This window comes from Lipotes vexillifer, unplaced genomic scaffold, assembly GCF_000442215.2.
Source record: "Lipotes vexillifer unplaced genomic scaffold, Lipotes_vexillifer_v1.1 scaffold670, whole genome shotgun sequence".
NCBI classification, from domain to species: domain Eukaryota; kingdom Metazoa; phylum Chordata; class Mammalia; order Artiodactyla; family Lipotidae; genus Lipotes; species Lipotes vexillifer.
Window position 1 is genome coordinate 620,563 of NW_006778108.1, and position 18,123 is coordinate 638,685.

The 18,123-nt window shown below is 45.2% G+C and overlaps 1 protein-coding gene across 1 annotated transcript in view; it reads right to left on the minus strand.

Annotated features, from left to right (window-relative positions):
* Window positions 1-18,123, minus strand: part of KIF16B (kinesin family member 16B) — a 277,180-nt gene that overhangs the window by 113,405 nt on the left and 145,652 nt on the right. The window contains exons 17-18 of the mRNA XM_007451451.1: window positions 2,047-2,100; window positions 9-509 (exon numbers count right to left, since the gene is read on the minus strand). Of these exons, the coding sequence (XP_007451513.1) occupies window positions 9-509; window positions 2,047-2,100 (555 nt within the window). The remainder of the gene's footprint in view (window positions 1-8; window positions 510-2,046; window positions 2,101-18,123) is intronic.

An 18,123-nucleotide genomic window follows, 5' to 3' on the forward strand; every position in this document is an offset into this window, starting at 1 on the left:
CCCCGAGCCGCGGCAGCCGGACCAGCTCCCGTTTGTCCCGGAGCTGCTCCTCCAGGCGCGCCACGCGCAGGACCTGCTCCTCCTCCTGCCCCTCCAGCCGCCTCCTCTCCTGCCCCAGCCTGACACACTGCTCCTCTTTTTCCCTCTTGAGTTGCTCCAGCTCCTGAAATATCTGAACCCTCTCGGCCTTCTCGTGGCTGTTGAGTTCTTGCAGCCGCTGGAGCTCTTCCCGGACGCGGAGAAAGCGCTCCTCTTCCTGTTTCTTCTTCTGCAGCTCAGTCTCCTGCTGCTCCTTCAGCCTCGCCTCCTCGAACCGCTCCTTTTCGGCCAGCAGGTCCTTGAGCTTGCTCTCCAGGTGGAAGCTGCGGCGCTTGAGGCTCTCCTCTTGCTTGCGGATCTGCAGCTGCACGATCTCCGTCTCCTTGCGCTGCGTCTCCACCTCCTGCTGCATCCGCTCCAGCGCAGCCTTGTCGGACTTTTGCTTTTCCTCCATCTCTTCTATGAGTTTTCTGAAATGCAGATCGTTGACTGATCGTTATTTGAGCGCTAGGTTCAAATGCTGCTCTAACTTCTCCCTAAACTGGTATCTCCTAGAAATGGACATACACCACACACCCTTCACTAAAGTAAAATTAAAAAAAAAAAAAAAAAAAAGAGGGAGAACAGCACTTTCCTTTTAATATCCAGCAGCATGCTGTTTAATTTTTTTACTCTGTAACTGTCCAACATATCATTTGCCTAATCTCCTGAAATAGCTTCTGCTATCATTTCTTTGCAGAGCCTATAAGCATAATGTGTTATGCATGATATAATTTGTAAAGCCCCCTGAGCTCAAAGAGAAAGAGAAATGCCCAATTTAAATTTAAATGTGAATAATTTTATTCAGCCCAAAGGATAAAACTCAATGGAAATTCGGTTACAAAATGACATTAAATAAAAATGCTTATGCTGTCCTCAACTCATCAGGGTCAAATATCAAAGTCAAGATAATCGACACTTCATTGTTCCAGCTCAAATAACTACACGCTATTTAGCATTTAATCACTAGTTTAGGACAAATGGTAATCACCAAATGATCCAAAATATTAGTTTATTAATGCATAACATTGAAAATAACGTCAATCTCCATTAGAATACTTAAATGCATGATCCCGGGGGTTACATGTCATGTTGTGTCTTAGAGAGCAAAGGGTCCCCACTGGGTGCTAAGTCAATGTTTCGAGGTCAGGGTGGCCTCCAAAGCAAGAACACAGGGCATGTCAGAGTACGGATGCACGGCCTCCATCTCCTGACCCACCAAAGACCTATCGTACATGATGCTGTGAGCTAAACTAATTGATCTGTAACATCCAGACTCCACACTCTAGAAAATAAATATCCAGGGTGTAGATTTTCTGCAGCCTTACTTTCTATTCTAATATCTATCCTTGGTCCATTTCTTGGCTTGTTAAATAGGACAGGAAAAAAAAAGAAAACTACTTAGTTTTATCAAAGAATTACATTCAGAACATATAAAAAACGCTCTCCAAATCAATTAAACACACACGCACACACACGCACACACACACACACACACACACACACCCCAAAAGGAAAGGGAGCTTAGAACATGCAGAGGCAGATTAGAAAAGGAAATACAAATGGCTGATCAACATAAGGAAAGATGTGTAAAAAGTGAGGAGGCATAAGAAGGGGAAGTGTCATTCTTTCAGCTTTTTTAAAACTCAGGATATTATTAAGGAAGAAATACTTTTTAGTTAAATTTAAACAAGTCTACATTTGATGTATTACACTTAAAGAGTGTATTAAATTTGCCTACTGACTCTACTCCCCCGTCTCACAAGTATTTGAAGGTGAACTATTTAAAAAATTCAAACGTGAAGTAAAACTAACCAGCTAAAGAGAAAGGAGATACAGTCATCAGACGTGTAAATGATGGACAGGGAGCCAGAGGGAGATGACACAGACACAGGTGATCTCAGCCTAGGACATCAACACAGGCACCCACCCACTCTGTGGTGTCATGACTCCTACCACGTGGCTTACCTTTTACTTTCTAATTTCTCAAGTTCTTCACGCTGCTGCCGCTCAAATTCAAGTCTAATAAATCAAATGAAAATGAGTCATTTTTCTGAAAGAGCTTTTTTCACTCTCTTATTCTCTATATGTAGTTACATATTACAAAGAACACTGGTTTGTCAAGTACGATTTTTAATCATTATGGATTAGCAAGTTTAAATGTATTCTTTGCTCTATGACTATGATTATAAATTAGACATACTTTAGGAGTGCTTGAATTCAGGCTGAAAAGAACATATTTTACTTGAAGGAAAGCAAACAAAACACCACTGTACGGGACAAGCAGAGTTAAAGGAGACTTCTAAATGAGAAGCATGCCTACCCCATGCAGCTTAGCCACTGATTAGTACATAAAAATGGAAAATCTCTACCTTAGACAGATGGGTCCTTTTATAGGGAAAAGACTGCCAGGGAGATAGAGAGAGAGAGAGAGAGAGAGCACAGACATCAATTAAGAAAAGAATTAACTGGGGGAACATCAGGAGAAAAACAGTAAGGTACTTAAAAGCCAATAGTCATGCACAAATTGAAACGTCTTCTTATACAGATCACATTTTCCAATCATTTCTTGAAGCAAATTCTCCAAAGAGTTAGCTATTATGTTTTACACACTTCCCATGATAACTAGAGCACTAATAATAACTGAGTACCAATAATAATTGCCCACAGAAGTCAAATTCATATTTTTACTACTTTATAATGGTTATACTGTATGGAGGTTTCTCGAGATCCTCCTGTAGTTAGTGGTTATATGACATTGGAGCTATGGGGGCTACAGAGATTAGGAACAGATTGACCCTAGTGGTAGCAAAATAAAGGGGGCTGGGTCACTGGGAATTTTAAAACAACTCGCTAAAATATTGATAACAAGTTGACTTTTTCTCAAATACTAGACCGAATTACTTCAAGGTTTCACTATACCTTTTAAACAGCATGAACTGTAATTCTTAAACGTTTTCCTGTTGTGGTGGATAGCAAGTACAGCTAAGAAGCTGAACTATGGAAAAAGTCATCAGTCAACCGTTTTCCTTGGATAAGATAATCCAGGTTGGCAACAGTTACCTTTACAACGAGCTAACAAATTTTCAAATAGATCTGTTACCAATTTAAGTTGGGCTAAAATTGAGAGTAAGATGTCTGGGGTTTTTTGCAAGCAGAACTGAGGGCAGTGCTGAGTGATTTACACGTTTGCTTACTCTGCCTTCCCAGCAAATCCTGAAGATAGCACATAGTACCTGATCCATTTAACAGATGAGAAACCCAGAGCTCAGAGGTCCGAAAGAACTTGTCCAAGGTCATGATGGTAAGATGTGGTGGAACCAGGGCTTGAACCCACGATAGCCTGCTTCCAAAACATCCTCAATTCATTCATTTTATGAGCAATGCTCCGTTTGTGATATATAATAAGAATATTAAATCTTTCATTGAAACTTATCATTTAGGGTTATATTTATCTTTCTATCAAATGAAAATGATCTGTGGACTACAGGCACTGCCATCTATGAGAAATCAATCACATAAATATAGTATATGAAAGGTATTTGCCAGTTCTGGAGCCCAATCCATATGCCATCACACTAAGCCGATACAGGGTTTCATTGAAGTTCATATATGATCGTTCTCTTTTATATAACGATAAACAGAACCTTGGGAATGCTTCCTAGTACATATTTTTAGACTTTGGTACAGTTTAGTCTTTCTAGAGATAATTACAGTCAAAAAAAATAAAATAAAATCACCAGATAAAACACTTTCAAAACCTGAGGATTTTCCTAATAGAACTGTCTTTATTCTTGATTTACACTTTCTGTGAACATCAGCTCAATGTGACCATCAGCAGACAATGTCGCTCTGCTCTGACAGTGTCACAAGGGCACAGTTGTAAGGCAAATGCTGCTCTGAGAGGTTCGAATGAAAACCTATCACCGGACAGTTTACAACGTGCAGGTGCTTGGCCGGGCACTGAGCATGCAATACCCTCACTTTGTTCTCCTAACCCTAGCAGGTCTCATCCCCATTTTATGAAACAGGAAACTGAGGCTTAGATGAGGTAGGTAGCAGAGGGAGGGCTTGAATCAGTTTGGTACTAAAATCTGTGCTGCTAACCACTGCAATTGTTTCTAATGAGTTGTGTGGTCTCAAAAAGTCATGAAATGTGAGTTTTAATATCTTCATCTCCAGTGTGACACTCTGAGCACCTACGTGTTTTACTGAGCACAGTGCCAGGCGCTGTGCAAGGCACAGGGGATACAGAGGTCCGGAAGGGAGATATGTCCCTGCCTCCATGGGGCTCCCAGTCTGTAAGTGACAGTGGAATAAACATGAGGGGTACACCCAGTGTGTCACAAGCCAGGATGAGGAAGGACACAGTGTTATAACACACCGAGCGGGTGCTGGTCTCAGAATTTGGTAGGACCTAGAATCAAGGCAAGCCTCCCAAGGGAACTTCCACCAAGGCTGTGCCATTCTTCCTTGTGCATGATGCAGAAGCTCAATAAAGCCCGGTCTTGGCTTCCTGTGAGGGGAGGGGCAAGATGTGAAGCTCAACGGGACACGAGAAGCCACACGGTGCAGGGCCTTGGAAGTTATACTGAGGACTCTGCACTTGACCCCAAAGACGGTGGCAGAAAAGTGTCTTGGAACAGGGTTGTTAGCCCACAGAGAACAGATGAGAGGAGAAGCCACGAAACAGATCAGAAGGCCTGTGTCATCACGGAAACAAGAGATGATGGAGGCAGGACCCAGGATCACTGGGATAAGGAAATGCCAGTATCTTCTGATATGCAGGGGTTCAGTTGAGAGAACCTGCTAATGGGCTGGATTTTGTTGGAGGTTGTGATGGGAAAGAGAGTCAAAGATGACCCTCAGGTTTCTGGCCGGGTCACACAGTGGACGGGGAAGTCGAACTTCACGGCCAAGAGGCTGTGCTAAAAGGTCAATTGGTCCGAATACAAATGCTAGTGGTTGTGAGGCTAAGCATGAGTTATTTACTCTTGGATGCTTAATTTTTAACTTAATTTTTAAGTTTTACAGACTTTGAAGAAAATAACAAGCCCTCCCTCAAAGAAGACAAACATCCATCTCATCAAACAAGACCGTACATACAAAATATCTGTATCAACATCCACGAAACATCTGCATCAACATCCACGAAAGAGTCATTCTACACCTGGGTCTGAGGACTCGCATTTGACTCTCACAATGGTCCTGTGAGGTAGGTGCCACCTTTCCCCCATTTTACACACGAGCAATGGCCATGACTCCAGTAAATGGCAGAATCGATTGACTCCAGAGCCCACAATTTATCCCCATTCTGCCTTCAAGAAAGTAAGCTCGATTTTACACATGTTGAATCTAATGATTCCAGGGTCAACCAAATTGAGACGTCCAGTAGGCAGGGGATACAAACGAAGATCGAGCACTTGGGCCGTCATCAAGGATGGACATACAGACTTGGAATTCACCAGCATCTAGATAGGAACTACCCAGGACATAGGTATGGAATGTGAATAAAGGAGCTTAGTGCAGAGTCTGGAAGACCACACACACTGCAGTGACTGGCAGAGAAGGATGGGCCCTTAAATGAGGTTGGAGATGAGCAGTTAAAGACACAGAGAGAGGATCCCCTTGATAAATAATGATTCCCATTTCCTCAAAATTAAGAGTTTAAAAAGAAAAAGAAAAAACAACATAAAGATGCTCAGTCCCAAACAGTCTGAGGAGAGAGTCATAATTACAAAGTCAGGGACTATACTTTAAATATGAGGTGATATCAGCTGTGGCTGGTACTGTTTAGTTTCTATTAAATATTACATATTTACTGAACATACTTTAAAATGCACCTCCTTCCATAATCAATGATAATATTTCAAATAGCAAACCTCAATAGACTGTAAAATATAAATGTGTGTTAATATCAAGGAAAGAACATCAACTGTAATTGTATTTTAATGTGGCTTCATTTTAAATAAGTGCAATTCACTATCTTACTTTACTGGGATCATCTTGGCCCAGCTAATTTCCTAAATGTTACTATGAAAAGGAAAACCACAAAAGGATATAAGTTTTGCAGCTGCTTTTAGCATTTTTATTTTTTTAATTTATTATTATTATTATTATTTTTTACGGTACGCGGGCCTCTCACTGTTGTGGCCTCTCCCGTTGCGGAGCACAGGCTCCAGACGCGCAGGCTCAGCGGCCATGGCTCACGGGCCCAGCCGCTCTGCGGCACGTGGGATCTTCCCGGACCGGGGCACGAACCCGTGTCCCCTGCATCGGCAGGTGGACTCTCAACCACTGCGCCACCAGGGAAGCCCCTTAGCATTTTTAAATGACAGCTGAAAGTAACACACACTGTGTTAGGGCCAACAAAAAAGCAGAGCATACAACCTATTTTTATGAGAAATGGCGTCTTTTTTTTTTTTTTTGCATTAAAAGACATCTACCATTTTTCGGCACAACTGTACATCTTGCCATCTATATGCCTGTTATCACTGGCAACGAAAAAGCAAGGGGGTGGGAATTTCGCCGTGCACACCATTACACTGAAGGTGAGACTGTGATTATCAAGAAAAAGGAAGAGAAAGAAATTTTAATGAACTGAAAGCATAATTTCGAGTCCCTGTGTCGTCCAAATGGTGATGAGTTTGGAACTTCTCATTTCACTTTCTAAAAGGAGGAAAGTGGCTACTGGAGTCCAGCCCACACTTCAGTGGCAGCTGTGGGGGAGGCGGCTGGGGCATGGATGCCGATCTACAGATCAGGAGGGGGCTCCCAGCCGAAGGGGGTGAGCCAAAGGGGAGGCAGCTCCCACACAGGCATTTTCAGTAAGTACACGGACAGCTAAGGGAAGTTTCAGCAAGTACGCGGACAGCTAAGGGAAGTTTCAGCAAGTACGCGGACAGCTAAGGGAAGTTTCAGCAAGTACGCGAGCAGCTAAGGGAAAAGTTCTTAGTCAATGGGGAAGCCTGGATTTTTCCTACGTGGCTTTCTGGTTATCATCAAATCCGGAGATGACCTCGTGGGCGGGCAGCCCGTGAAGGCGCACAGGGCCCTGCACTCACGTGATACTCCACTGTGGTCACCCTGAACTTCTTAATATTTGAACAAGAGGCCCCACATTTTCATTATGCACTGAGCCCTGCAAACGGTACAGCTAGTTCTGATCATGTATGTGTCATTTTTGAAAGAATCCCCAGCCTGTTGCCTGGGATGTTTGGACTCAGTCCAGAGTCTGGTAAGGGACAGATGGAAAGGAGCTGCAAAAGACCAGAACTCAGTGTAGAGGGTTCCCCTCTCCCGCATGCTTCACAAGGGATTAGGGCTTGACCGCAGTGGGTCCTGTAATGGTTGAGCCCAGAATGGCCGAGCTTCTTACCACCTTACCACCCTCGGGAACTCCCTCCCAACCAGTCTCAAATCACCTTACAGACTGCAAATCCCAAGGCGACTGGGGGGATCTTGGAGACTAAAGAGAAAGTTTGGATTTGGGTGCTAAAGTTCGTGCAGGTCCTATCCAATCATCTCCCTGACCTTGAGAGCTTCGACTTTCTAGATATTCTTTAAAGGCTGAGCAGAAACCAGATGCTACCCCAAGGCAGGCAAAGGGAAACTCATGAAAGAAGAACCCGGTCATTCATCCAGACTTGGACTCTGCCTGGAGGGGCCTTGCAGTCATTCCTGCGTGCATCGGGGTTCAGGCCAACTCGCATTAGAAAGCTAAGAATAGCTGCTTTGTAGAGAGAGTTGAAACTGCCACACCACCTACTCCCAGTCTCCCCTTTTGTCCCCTCAAATCAAGTCATTCTACCGTAGAGTGACTCCATACAACTGCAATTCAAGGTGCTTGTATCAAGATAAGGGTCGCACCATGCAATTTGATCTAGGAAGGTGTGAAATTAAACCTTTTAGGTAAAAGAGTTTATAACAAAAATATCCCTGGTACCCTGGGTGTGGTTTTCTAATTAACTTTCAAATCCCTAGTCTAGAAAGTACTGGTGAAGACTTCCCAGAAGCCAGTCTTAAGCCTTTCGCTTTGCAAATGAAAAGTGCTCAAAGAAAGAAAGATTGCTTTAAAAAAAAAAAAAAAACAGTAAAATTTGATACCACAGCATTTTAAGTGAGTTTCTCCTCAGCCTATTTCTCATAACAGTGGTATAACCTTCTCCAATAAAGCCAGCCAGGACCACCGGTAAAACCCAGGAGACCTACCTGATCAAACATAAGACCAAAGGTAGTTAAAAGTACACGGGGGCTTCCCTGGTGGCGCAGTGGTTGAGAGTCCGCCTGCCGATGCAGGGGACAGGGGTTCGTGCCCCGGTCCGGGAAGATCCCACATGCCGTGGAGCGGCTGGGCCCGTGAGCCATGGCCGCTGAGCCTGCACGTCCGGAGCCTGTGCTCCGCAACGGGAGAGGCCACAACAGTGAGAGGCCCGCATACCGCCAAAAAAAAAAAAAAGTAGTACACGGCACTCAAGAGATCATGCAATCAACTCGGCACACACTCCCGTAGCCCACTCAGACACCCCTGCTCCTGCCCTCCCACTACTTTACAGGCCAGGAGACTGAGGCCTGGGGGTCGGAGGTGGGGGGGTGGATCAGGGAGAGGCCCAAGGTGACCTCCTCTTTAGAGAAGTCAAGGGCAAAGTTCACATCTTACTCCTCCTCCATTCCTACTTCAACTCTGGAATTCCATCTCACCTCCTTAACCAAACCATGGCAACGTGTACCCCAGAAACAGCCTCCCAGAGCTGAATATGACTCACCGTTCCCAGATGAACCCCCCGCTTTGGACAGACCCGAACAATGTGCCACAGGAAATGTTCCTGCCACATGTCCAACAAACCTTTAACAAGCACCTACTATGTGCAAGGCACTGTGTTAGACATACAGAATGGACAAACTGTCTTCAGGTCTTAAGGGTGAATTGTAAGTGAAATATGTGTGTATATGGATCACACAGAATGTGAGGAGCCCAAGGAGAAAGTTCCATTTTTTCCATGCCGGGGTGGAGGGAGACCATTTATAGCTGCATGCATGGGAGGGGGCCTCGCTGTCTGTCTGAGCTGGGCCTTGCTTGACAGACGGACAGAACAATGGCCACAGTGTGGGGAGTAGGAAAATCGAGTGGAGCAAACATAGGAGAAGGAAGACGAAAGAAACAAGCAAGGCACTGAGCACGAGGAATAGGAGCTAGTGGCTCACGTGTCATCAATTCATTTGATCAACAAGCCATTCACAAGCCCGGCACTGTCCCAGGCCCTGAGACACAGCAAAAGGAGCCAAGCCCCTGCCGTCATAAACCTTCCATTCTAGTGGGGGTGGGGCGAGAAGGACAGCTAACCAACAGTGAAAATGTTTTGTGATACGTGCTGTGAAATAGCCTGAAGCCAGGAGGGAGGGTGGAGAGAGAGCTGAGCGAGGGCATGACTGCGAGGATGCAGCTGGTGCCGGTGCGGGGGTGGGGGGGAGCCAGGCCAATGACCAGGGACAATGTGTGGCACGCGGGGAGCACAGCAAGACTGGAATGGGGAGAGCAGGTGCAACCAGGGGACAGTGATGGGATGAGGGCAAATGTGGCCCAGGAAGGGGCCCAGACCACCCAGGACCCTACAGGTCACAGAGGATAGGCAGAGCCCTGTCCACCAGGGCTCCTGGAGGACAGAGACCCAGCTGAGCTGTGTATCCTGAGGGCCTTCTGCAAGGCACATAGTAGGTGTTCAACTAATGAGCACTCCGGGTAGCGCTTTGAAATCAGTGGCATGAGGCTGAGCGCCAGACCCCAATTACACAGTCACAGAACACCTGGGCGAGGAGGCGATGACGTCAGCCAGGGCAGAGTTCTCTGTGCCCTAAAAAACAACAACCGGCAGTGCTTCCAGCCTTCTCAAGATGAAAGTAATTCACTGCAGCAAAGGTAGAAAATACAGGGGAGTAAAATACAGTCAAGTCCCTCACCACGATCACGGCATCTTGGTAAACAGCCTTCGGCCTCCCAGCCGAACACACACGCACACGGATGAAAGCCGACAACAGAGTTTATTGTGTAGCCTTTTCCTCTTAATACACACCTTGGACGAATCCCCAAATCATTAACTATCATTCCACAACACAGTTTAATATCATGCCATTTCAGAATACAGATGCACCATGCTTTATGGGAGCAATCGCATATGGCTGGAAATGTACATGGTAGATGATCCTGATGAAACGGTTTGGTGGGATCTACACGGGGTAGCCCAAGAGAAGGTTCGTTTAGGAAAAGAGAAGCTGTGCATATTTGTGGGCAGAGAAGGGGGGTTTGAAGATGTGAAAAGGACTTGAAATGCACCACAGCTCCTCTGCCCTGGCAAGACATTGCTGAAGTGAAGAGCCCTGCGGGTCTACTTTGCACACCTGTACTCCTTTGATACCGTGTGCTTAGGGACACGATGCTCACACGCTCAACCAGGCAGGGCTTGAAACATGAGCCTCACATCCACGGGGCTAAGGGAGGTCTCGGCAGCCCCTATGTACCTCCCTGGGGCTGGCCGCCCTCCCCCAGCCCTCCCCTGCCATCGTCTCTTCTAGGTCTCAAGCCTCCCTTCCTGATTTCTCTCTGACGTCTCTCTCCGTTCCTCCCCTTGTTGTTTTAATGTAAGCAGCAGATATCGTCAAATAAAGAATTCTGGGGCGTGTGGATTTAGCCGACAAATAATAAAGTGGGAAAGATTTATATAAGCTGATTAATTGCAATGTAATCAATTTATGTGGGCAAAAAGAAGAAATAGTTCCAAGAGTCCTCAATGATGAAGCAAGAGTTACATGATGGGGCTTCCCTTGTGGCGCAGTGGTTGAGAGTCCGCCTGCCGATGCAGGGGACACGGGTTCGTGCCCCGGTCCGGGAAGATCCCACATGCCGCGGAGCGGCTGGGCCTGTGAGCCATGGCCACTGAGCCTGCGAGTCCGGAGCCTGTGCTCCGCAACGGGAGAGGACGCAACAGTGAGAGGCCCACGTACTGCCAAAAAAAAAAAAGTTACATGATGATATAAACATGGGATAAAGAAGAGTGTTGGATGGCCTGGGGACAAGTTCCCAGGAAAATAGTAAAAGAAAAAGCAGAACACAGAGCTGCGTATCGAGTGAGAGCTCAATGTTGTTTTTTTAAGATACTTTTTAGAATGCATGATTATAGTACCTGATGTACAATTAAACATATATAGTATAAAATATAAGTCAATATTACAAATATAAACCAATCATTATTTCTTGGTGGAAGGATTGTGACTGCTTATGATTACTTTATTCATTTCTGAATGTTTTACTTTTTTGTAATAAGCATCTCAATTTATAATGAGACAAACTACCTGTTTCAAACATTTTCCTCAATCTACTGTGATTATAGCAACCGTTTTACTTCCTTTTTGCTTCTACAAATCTCTAGTTGATTTCCATTCATCTCCAGCAACGACAATGATTAACCTCAGTAGATCATAAAATTTGGGGTTGCTTATGGTGACTAAATATCTGAGGTCCCTGATGTGGGACACGGCTGTTCAAGGTTAGGATTACGGTCTGGGATAAAAGAAGGGAGTGGAGGGTCCTCATTATGGCACAACAATTCACACACACACACACACACACATTCAATCAACAATTGCTTCCCAAACACCTACTTAGAAGCAGGGGTACATTATTAAGAAAATCAAACCTTTTCACTAAATATACTAAAAATATTCCATTAAATACCCAGACCAAGAGTGGGCAAATAGTTGCACCAAAACCCACAATTTCAGCAACCATTTAAAGTGCTACCACAGAGACAGGATGCTATGTATAAAGAACCAAGGAGATGAAATCTGGGCTGGGGTTGGTAGGGCCTCCCCGAGGAAATGACACTGAAACTGACATCTCAGAGATGATGTGGGATTTAGCCATGTGAAGAGCAGGTGGACACACAGACAAGCAGTCCAGGAGGAGGAAACAGCACATTTCCAGCAAAGGCCTGGAAGCAGGAACAGATATGTATGTACATCAGGAACCCTTGACCGAATCAGCAACAAGCTCTAATCAAATGAGTCAACAAATTACAGAGAGCTCACAGCAGGTAATCAAGTTAATACAAGATGTTACTTCAGAGGAAAATCATGCTGACATGTAGGACAAAGAGGAATCTGCTACCTACCACCCTTGCCCATAACTGCTATCCATCATTGCACTGGGCAAAGGCTCACTTCCTCAGCTGACCCATACAATTCAGCTTTGGATCATGCAATTGTACAATGAGGGAAGCAGAAATGCTGCCCCCGAGCAGACAACGCAAATCTAAAGGAACAGAATGAAGACAGATTGCACTTGGAATCCTACAGCTCATCGTTCTGCTCCTTTTTAAAAAATAATTAATTAATTTATTTATTTATTTATTTTTGGGTGCGTTGGGTCTTCATTGCCGTGCGTGGACTTTCTCTAGTTGTGGCGAGCGGGGGCTACTCTTCATTGTGGTGTGCGGGCTTCTCACTGCAGTGGCTTCTCTTGTTGTGGAGCACGGGGTCTAGTCGCATGGGCTTCAGTAGTCGTGACACACGGTCTCAGTAGTTGTGGCTCACGGGCTCTAGAGCGCAGGCTCAGTAGTTGTGGCTCACGGGCTTAGTTGCTCCGTGGCATGTGGGATCTTCCTGGACCAGAGCTCAAACCTCTGTCCCCTGCATTGGCAGGTGGATTTTTAACCACTGTGCCACCAGGGAAGCCCCCATTCTGCTACTCTGAAAACAGGAAACAAAGGAGCTCATCATTTAAAGTGGTTCACAGTGGAGTTATATTCAAGGACAAGAAAGAAAAAGCTAAGTCAGTACAAACAGACTTCACTTTACTGCACTTCGCAGATATTGCTTTTTTTTTTTTTTAAACAAATTGAAGGTGTGTGGCAACCCTACATCGAGCAAGTCAACCAGCGCCATTTTCCCAGCAGCATTTGCTCACTTCATGTCTCTGTGTCACATTTTATTTATTTTTTTCACATCTTTATTGGAGTATAATTGCTTTACAATGTTGTACTAGTTTCTGCTTTATAACAAAGTGAATCAGCTATACATATACATATATCCCCTCCCTCTTGCGTCTCCCTCCCACCCTCCCTATCCCACCCCTCTAGGTGGACACAAAGCACCGAGCTGATCTCCCTGTGCTATGCGGCTGCTTCCCACTAGCTAGCTATTTTACATTTGGTAGTGTATATAAGTCCATGACACTCTCTCACTTCATCCCAGCTTACCCTTCCCCCTCCCCATGTCCTCAAGTCCATTCTCTACATCTGTATCTTTATTCCTGTCCTGCCCTTAGGTTATCAGAACCATTTTTATTTCTTTTTGTTTTAGATTCCACATATGTGTTAATATATGGTATTTGTTTTTCTCTTTCTGACTTACTTCACTCTGTATGACAAACTCTAGGTCAATCCACCTCACCACAAATAACTCAATTTCATTCCTTGTTATGGCTGAGTAATATTCCATTGTATATATGTGCCACATCTTCTTTATCCATTCACCTGTCGATGGACACTTAGGTTGCTTCCATGTCCTGGCTATTGTAAATAGAGCTGCAATGAACATTTTGGTACATGACTCTTTTTGAATTATGGTTTTCTCAGGGTGTATGCCCAGTAGTGGGATTGCTGGGTTGTATGGTAGTTCTATTTTTAGTTTTTTGAGAAACCTCCATACTGTTCTCCATAGTGGCTGTTTCAATTTACATTCCCACCAACAGTGCAAGAGGGTTCCCTTTTCTCCACACCCCCTCAAGCACTTATTGTTTGTAGATTTGTTGATGATGGCCATTCTGTCTGTGTCACATTTTAGTAATTCTCACTATCCTGAAAACTTTTCATTCTTATCATATTTGCTACAGTGATCTGTGATCAGTTATCTTTGATGTTACTATTGCAAAAACATTGTGACTCTCTGAAGGCTCAGATGATGGTTAGCACTTTAGAAGTGTTTTTAAATTAAGGTATGTACATTTTTTTAGACATAATCCTACTGCATGCTTAACATACAGTATAATGCAATACTACAGTATAAACACAGTTTTTAAATGCACTGGGAAACCAAACACTGCGCACGGCTCTCTCTACTGTGTATCTGCTCTACCACGGTGGTCTGGAATCGGCTCGCCACATCCCCGGGGCCTGGCTGAAACTGACGCTGTTCTCTGTTAATGGAGGAAGAAGCCCACGTCTTTCAGCTGCGTTCACCGCAAGCTCCCCAAGACTGTGCATCTCCACAAGCTATTTAAGGCTCTACAGCAACTGCCAAGTGAGTAAATGGCCCATGAAAAAGCGACACCACTGAGACCAAAGACTGGAGAGGAAGTCAGTCTCGCAGCAAAGCAAACTTTTGAAAGATGTTAAGGCCCAATAAAACAAACCAGCAGAGACAAACACAGTAAATAACCATCAGCTAAAACACAGCCAAATCACCAGCAACATAAATATCGCCAACCACTACACGTATAAAACTTTCACACTCCAGGTCAGCAAGAAAAAAAAAGGATAAAACAATGTATAAAACCCCAGAAAGTGAGAGAGAAGAGAGAAAAGTGGGGCTAGCAGGGCACTGTATCCACGGGCAACGCAATCTTTCCTCCCAGGACCCATAGTGAGGACATGACCTCACCTGACGGTGCGGGTCTTACCAAGAGTATCTCCAGCTATGACCAGGCTCTGTTTCTGAAGCCCCTTTTACACTGGTATGAATTAAGGGGAAGAACTGAATTCACTTAGTTCACATGTATTACAATGGCTATTAAGTTCCAGGTGCTATGCTGGGAACTGAGTGAACAGATTAGATCCTGTGACTGTTTCCTGGAAGCTGACAGAAATCTAGAGGGAAGCTAAGCTCAGTACAGCAAAGGACGCACCCGGTTACTGAGGTTTTCTTACTCTCTCCCCAGTGTGATGTATTTATCCTTCCAGTTGAAGGAAGGGAGAGAGGGAGGGAAGGAGGGAAGAAATAGGGAGGGAGAGCCTAAGGAAGAAACAGGGAAGGGGTTGGAGAAAGGAAGGAAAATGAAACTACTTTCTTTTCCTACAACTGTTGTCAGCTGGTAAGACGTCCTCACCAGTAATGTATCTTGGTGCTTTCGGCTTTCTGCATCGCAATCCCGGAACTCTTCATGCAGAATATAGTTCCTTCTGGCTTCACATTCTGAAACCCCATCCCTACTCTAAACCTGAAGGAGCAGGAACGCTGGAGCGAACTGCACACAGCACGGAGCTCTGCACAGGACAACTGAGGTGCCTGATGAATCCCGGGTGATGATCAGGATGCCCAGGACAGGCTTCCAGAGAGAGCCACTGTTAGCAGGATTGCCTAGACTCCAGCTGCTGTGAATATAGCTTAGAGCTGCATCCAGGAGGGTGTGTTCATATCAACACAGTGTATGAGTCAAGAGGATCCTTTTCCAGTTTGCAAGGAAAGGGAAACTCTCATGTGGTATTGGTGGGAGATAAATAGTGGTGATACGTACAACCATCCTATAGAACAGTTTGTGAACATCTATCAAGAGCCTTAAAACTATCAATATATATACCCTCTGGCCTGGTAATCCCACTCGACTTTTTCTCACCTGAGGAAGTAATACTCACGGATAAGCACAAAGATTTAGCTACAAATGTGTTCACCCCAACCTTTTGCCACAGTTCAAAGCTAGACAACAAAACACCCACCGACAGAAGATAAGTAAGGTATGGCATATCCATACAATGGAATCTCACATGGATGTCAAAATGATGTAGGTTAATACATATGAAGGGGAAAGATATATAAGTGCATAAAACAAGCCCAGTGTGAACCCATCCTGGTAAAAGAACACATACAAATGTATATAAGTATAAATGTATATATGTAAACGTATGTACATATACATGCGCACACACAGAGAGAAAGACAGAGATGGCTAGATGGTGGGACAGAGGTAGAGACTAGAATATACAGCAACATGTTCACTGCCGTAGTTTCTTCTTTTTTGCTTGTTCGTGATTTCTAAATTTTCCCTAATGATTAACACATGAAAATTAAAAGTTAGGTTAAAAATAACCATCACTCATCCGTCCTTATCCCCTGACTGTCGATGATTTCAGACAGTCTTCAGAGTCAGGGGCCTTGCACTGAGCCCTGAGTTGGCCCTGACGCCCATCAACCCCATCAGCGCTACATTCCATAAAGCTCCTTGGACGGCTTGCCGAAGAGAGGTTTGACTTTTGACTTTAGATATTTTTGGCCCAACCGCATTTGAAACCCAGGCATTTCTCCTCTTCAGAATTTCTTCAAATGCAGTATATCCATTTAAACAGGCTCGCCACTGGTTAGTGCTTAAAGGAGGATAATGCACAAATGAAATTTTCTCCCTTTATTTTTAAGACTGAAATGAACTTGGAATGTGTATAATTTTGCTCAGAGCACTTTCAAAAAGCTGTGAAAGCTCCCGCTTTCTGCCAAGTTAGTCGCCTGTTTGCAGCCTCAGAGCGAGACAGAGGATGCCTGAGGAGTGGGCTTGGATGCTTCCCCTGCAGTGAAACTGTTTCCTGGCAAAGGCCCTGGCTGGGCACTTCTCAAAGCGGAGCTGACTCCCAAAGGAAGTCACCAGGCTGCTTTGCCTCCTCCAAAAATTCTCTGGCACTAAGTACCACGCATGTGTGCCTACAAATCCTGGTTTCCAGAAAGCCTACGATGTGGGCCGGCAGTGAGTTCCTAAACTACCTTAGAAACGATACATCCAACATGACGTGCCCAGTTGGGCTGATAAAATGTTCCTGGGTAGCAAAGACTTCACTTTTAAGAAGTCCAAATCTTACTATGATTCAGAGCATGGGTTTTTTTGGAGAATTACTAGGTTGCCTGTTGAAACTGACTGCTTTGAAGCTAAGTTGGATCTTACTGGATACAGTAATTTGCAAACCCGATGTAATTCTTGCAGAGAGCTTTGTTCTAAGAGGAACTGAGTACTAAGTAGCGTAAGTGTTTAGTCTGCTGCAAAAAAACAAACTCAGGTCTATAGGATACCAAGGAAACCAAGAGATGTGAATGTGCAACAGTCAAGAAAGCCACAGAACGTGCATGATGTAGATCTGTGTGCGTGAGAGCCTCACAAAGATAAGGCCCAGCTAGTCTGGAGATGCTAAACAGTGCATAAGGACCCATCTGAAGCACGAGGCACCTAGACACCTATGAGCAGACACATCTCCCGCGCTGAGAGCTTTTCGGCTGCAAACCTACATCTCGGTGAACATCTGTGAAGTGCCCACTGTGTTGAGATGCTGACATTCAAAGAGGAGCAGGGCACGGCCCCACCCTCAGGAAGCCTAATGGGAAGGCAGGCGCCAGCATCGACTAAAGGAATCGGGGAAAAAGCTATGATGATAAAGGTGTGCACCAAACACCTGCCAGAGGACGAAGTGGAAGCGCTTTGCTCAAACTGGAGACGCACAGAGTGCTTCTGAGGAGACAGTTCCTATACTCACCTTGAAAGATGAAAAGGACTGCCCACGGAAAGAAGCGTGGGTCTTGTGGACAGTCTCATAGATGGATCTGGCCTGGAGAGAGGTGTGAAAGACGCTCTGTCCACTTAAACCGAAGCCTCAAGTTCAAGGTGGAAAGTGGCAGAAGATAATGGTGGGAGACAAATGGGTGCTTATGTCAGGGCCTGGAGGGCATCCAAGAGGCACTGAGGGCCGGGCCACTTGCTGGGAAGAGGAGGGGCTCCTGCAGGAAGAAGGGGTCACCACGGAGGGCTAAGGGGGTGCAGTGAGCCCCACCCTTCGGCTCAAGGCCAGACAGGCTCCAGGGGCAGGTCCACGAGTCCCCCCTGTGTCGCCTCGTAGAGGAAACCAGGAATCACGTGCAGGGTCACGAGAGCCCTGATGAATCCAGAACATCAGCTGCTCCTCACGGATGGACCACGTCGGCCACTTAAAGAGGAAAATCCCTCTCGCTCATTCCCCCACGATGATGGGCAGCAACATTCTCAGAGTGAACTTGCTCAAGGTGTGGGTGGGGACAGGAAGAGGG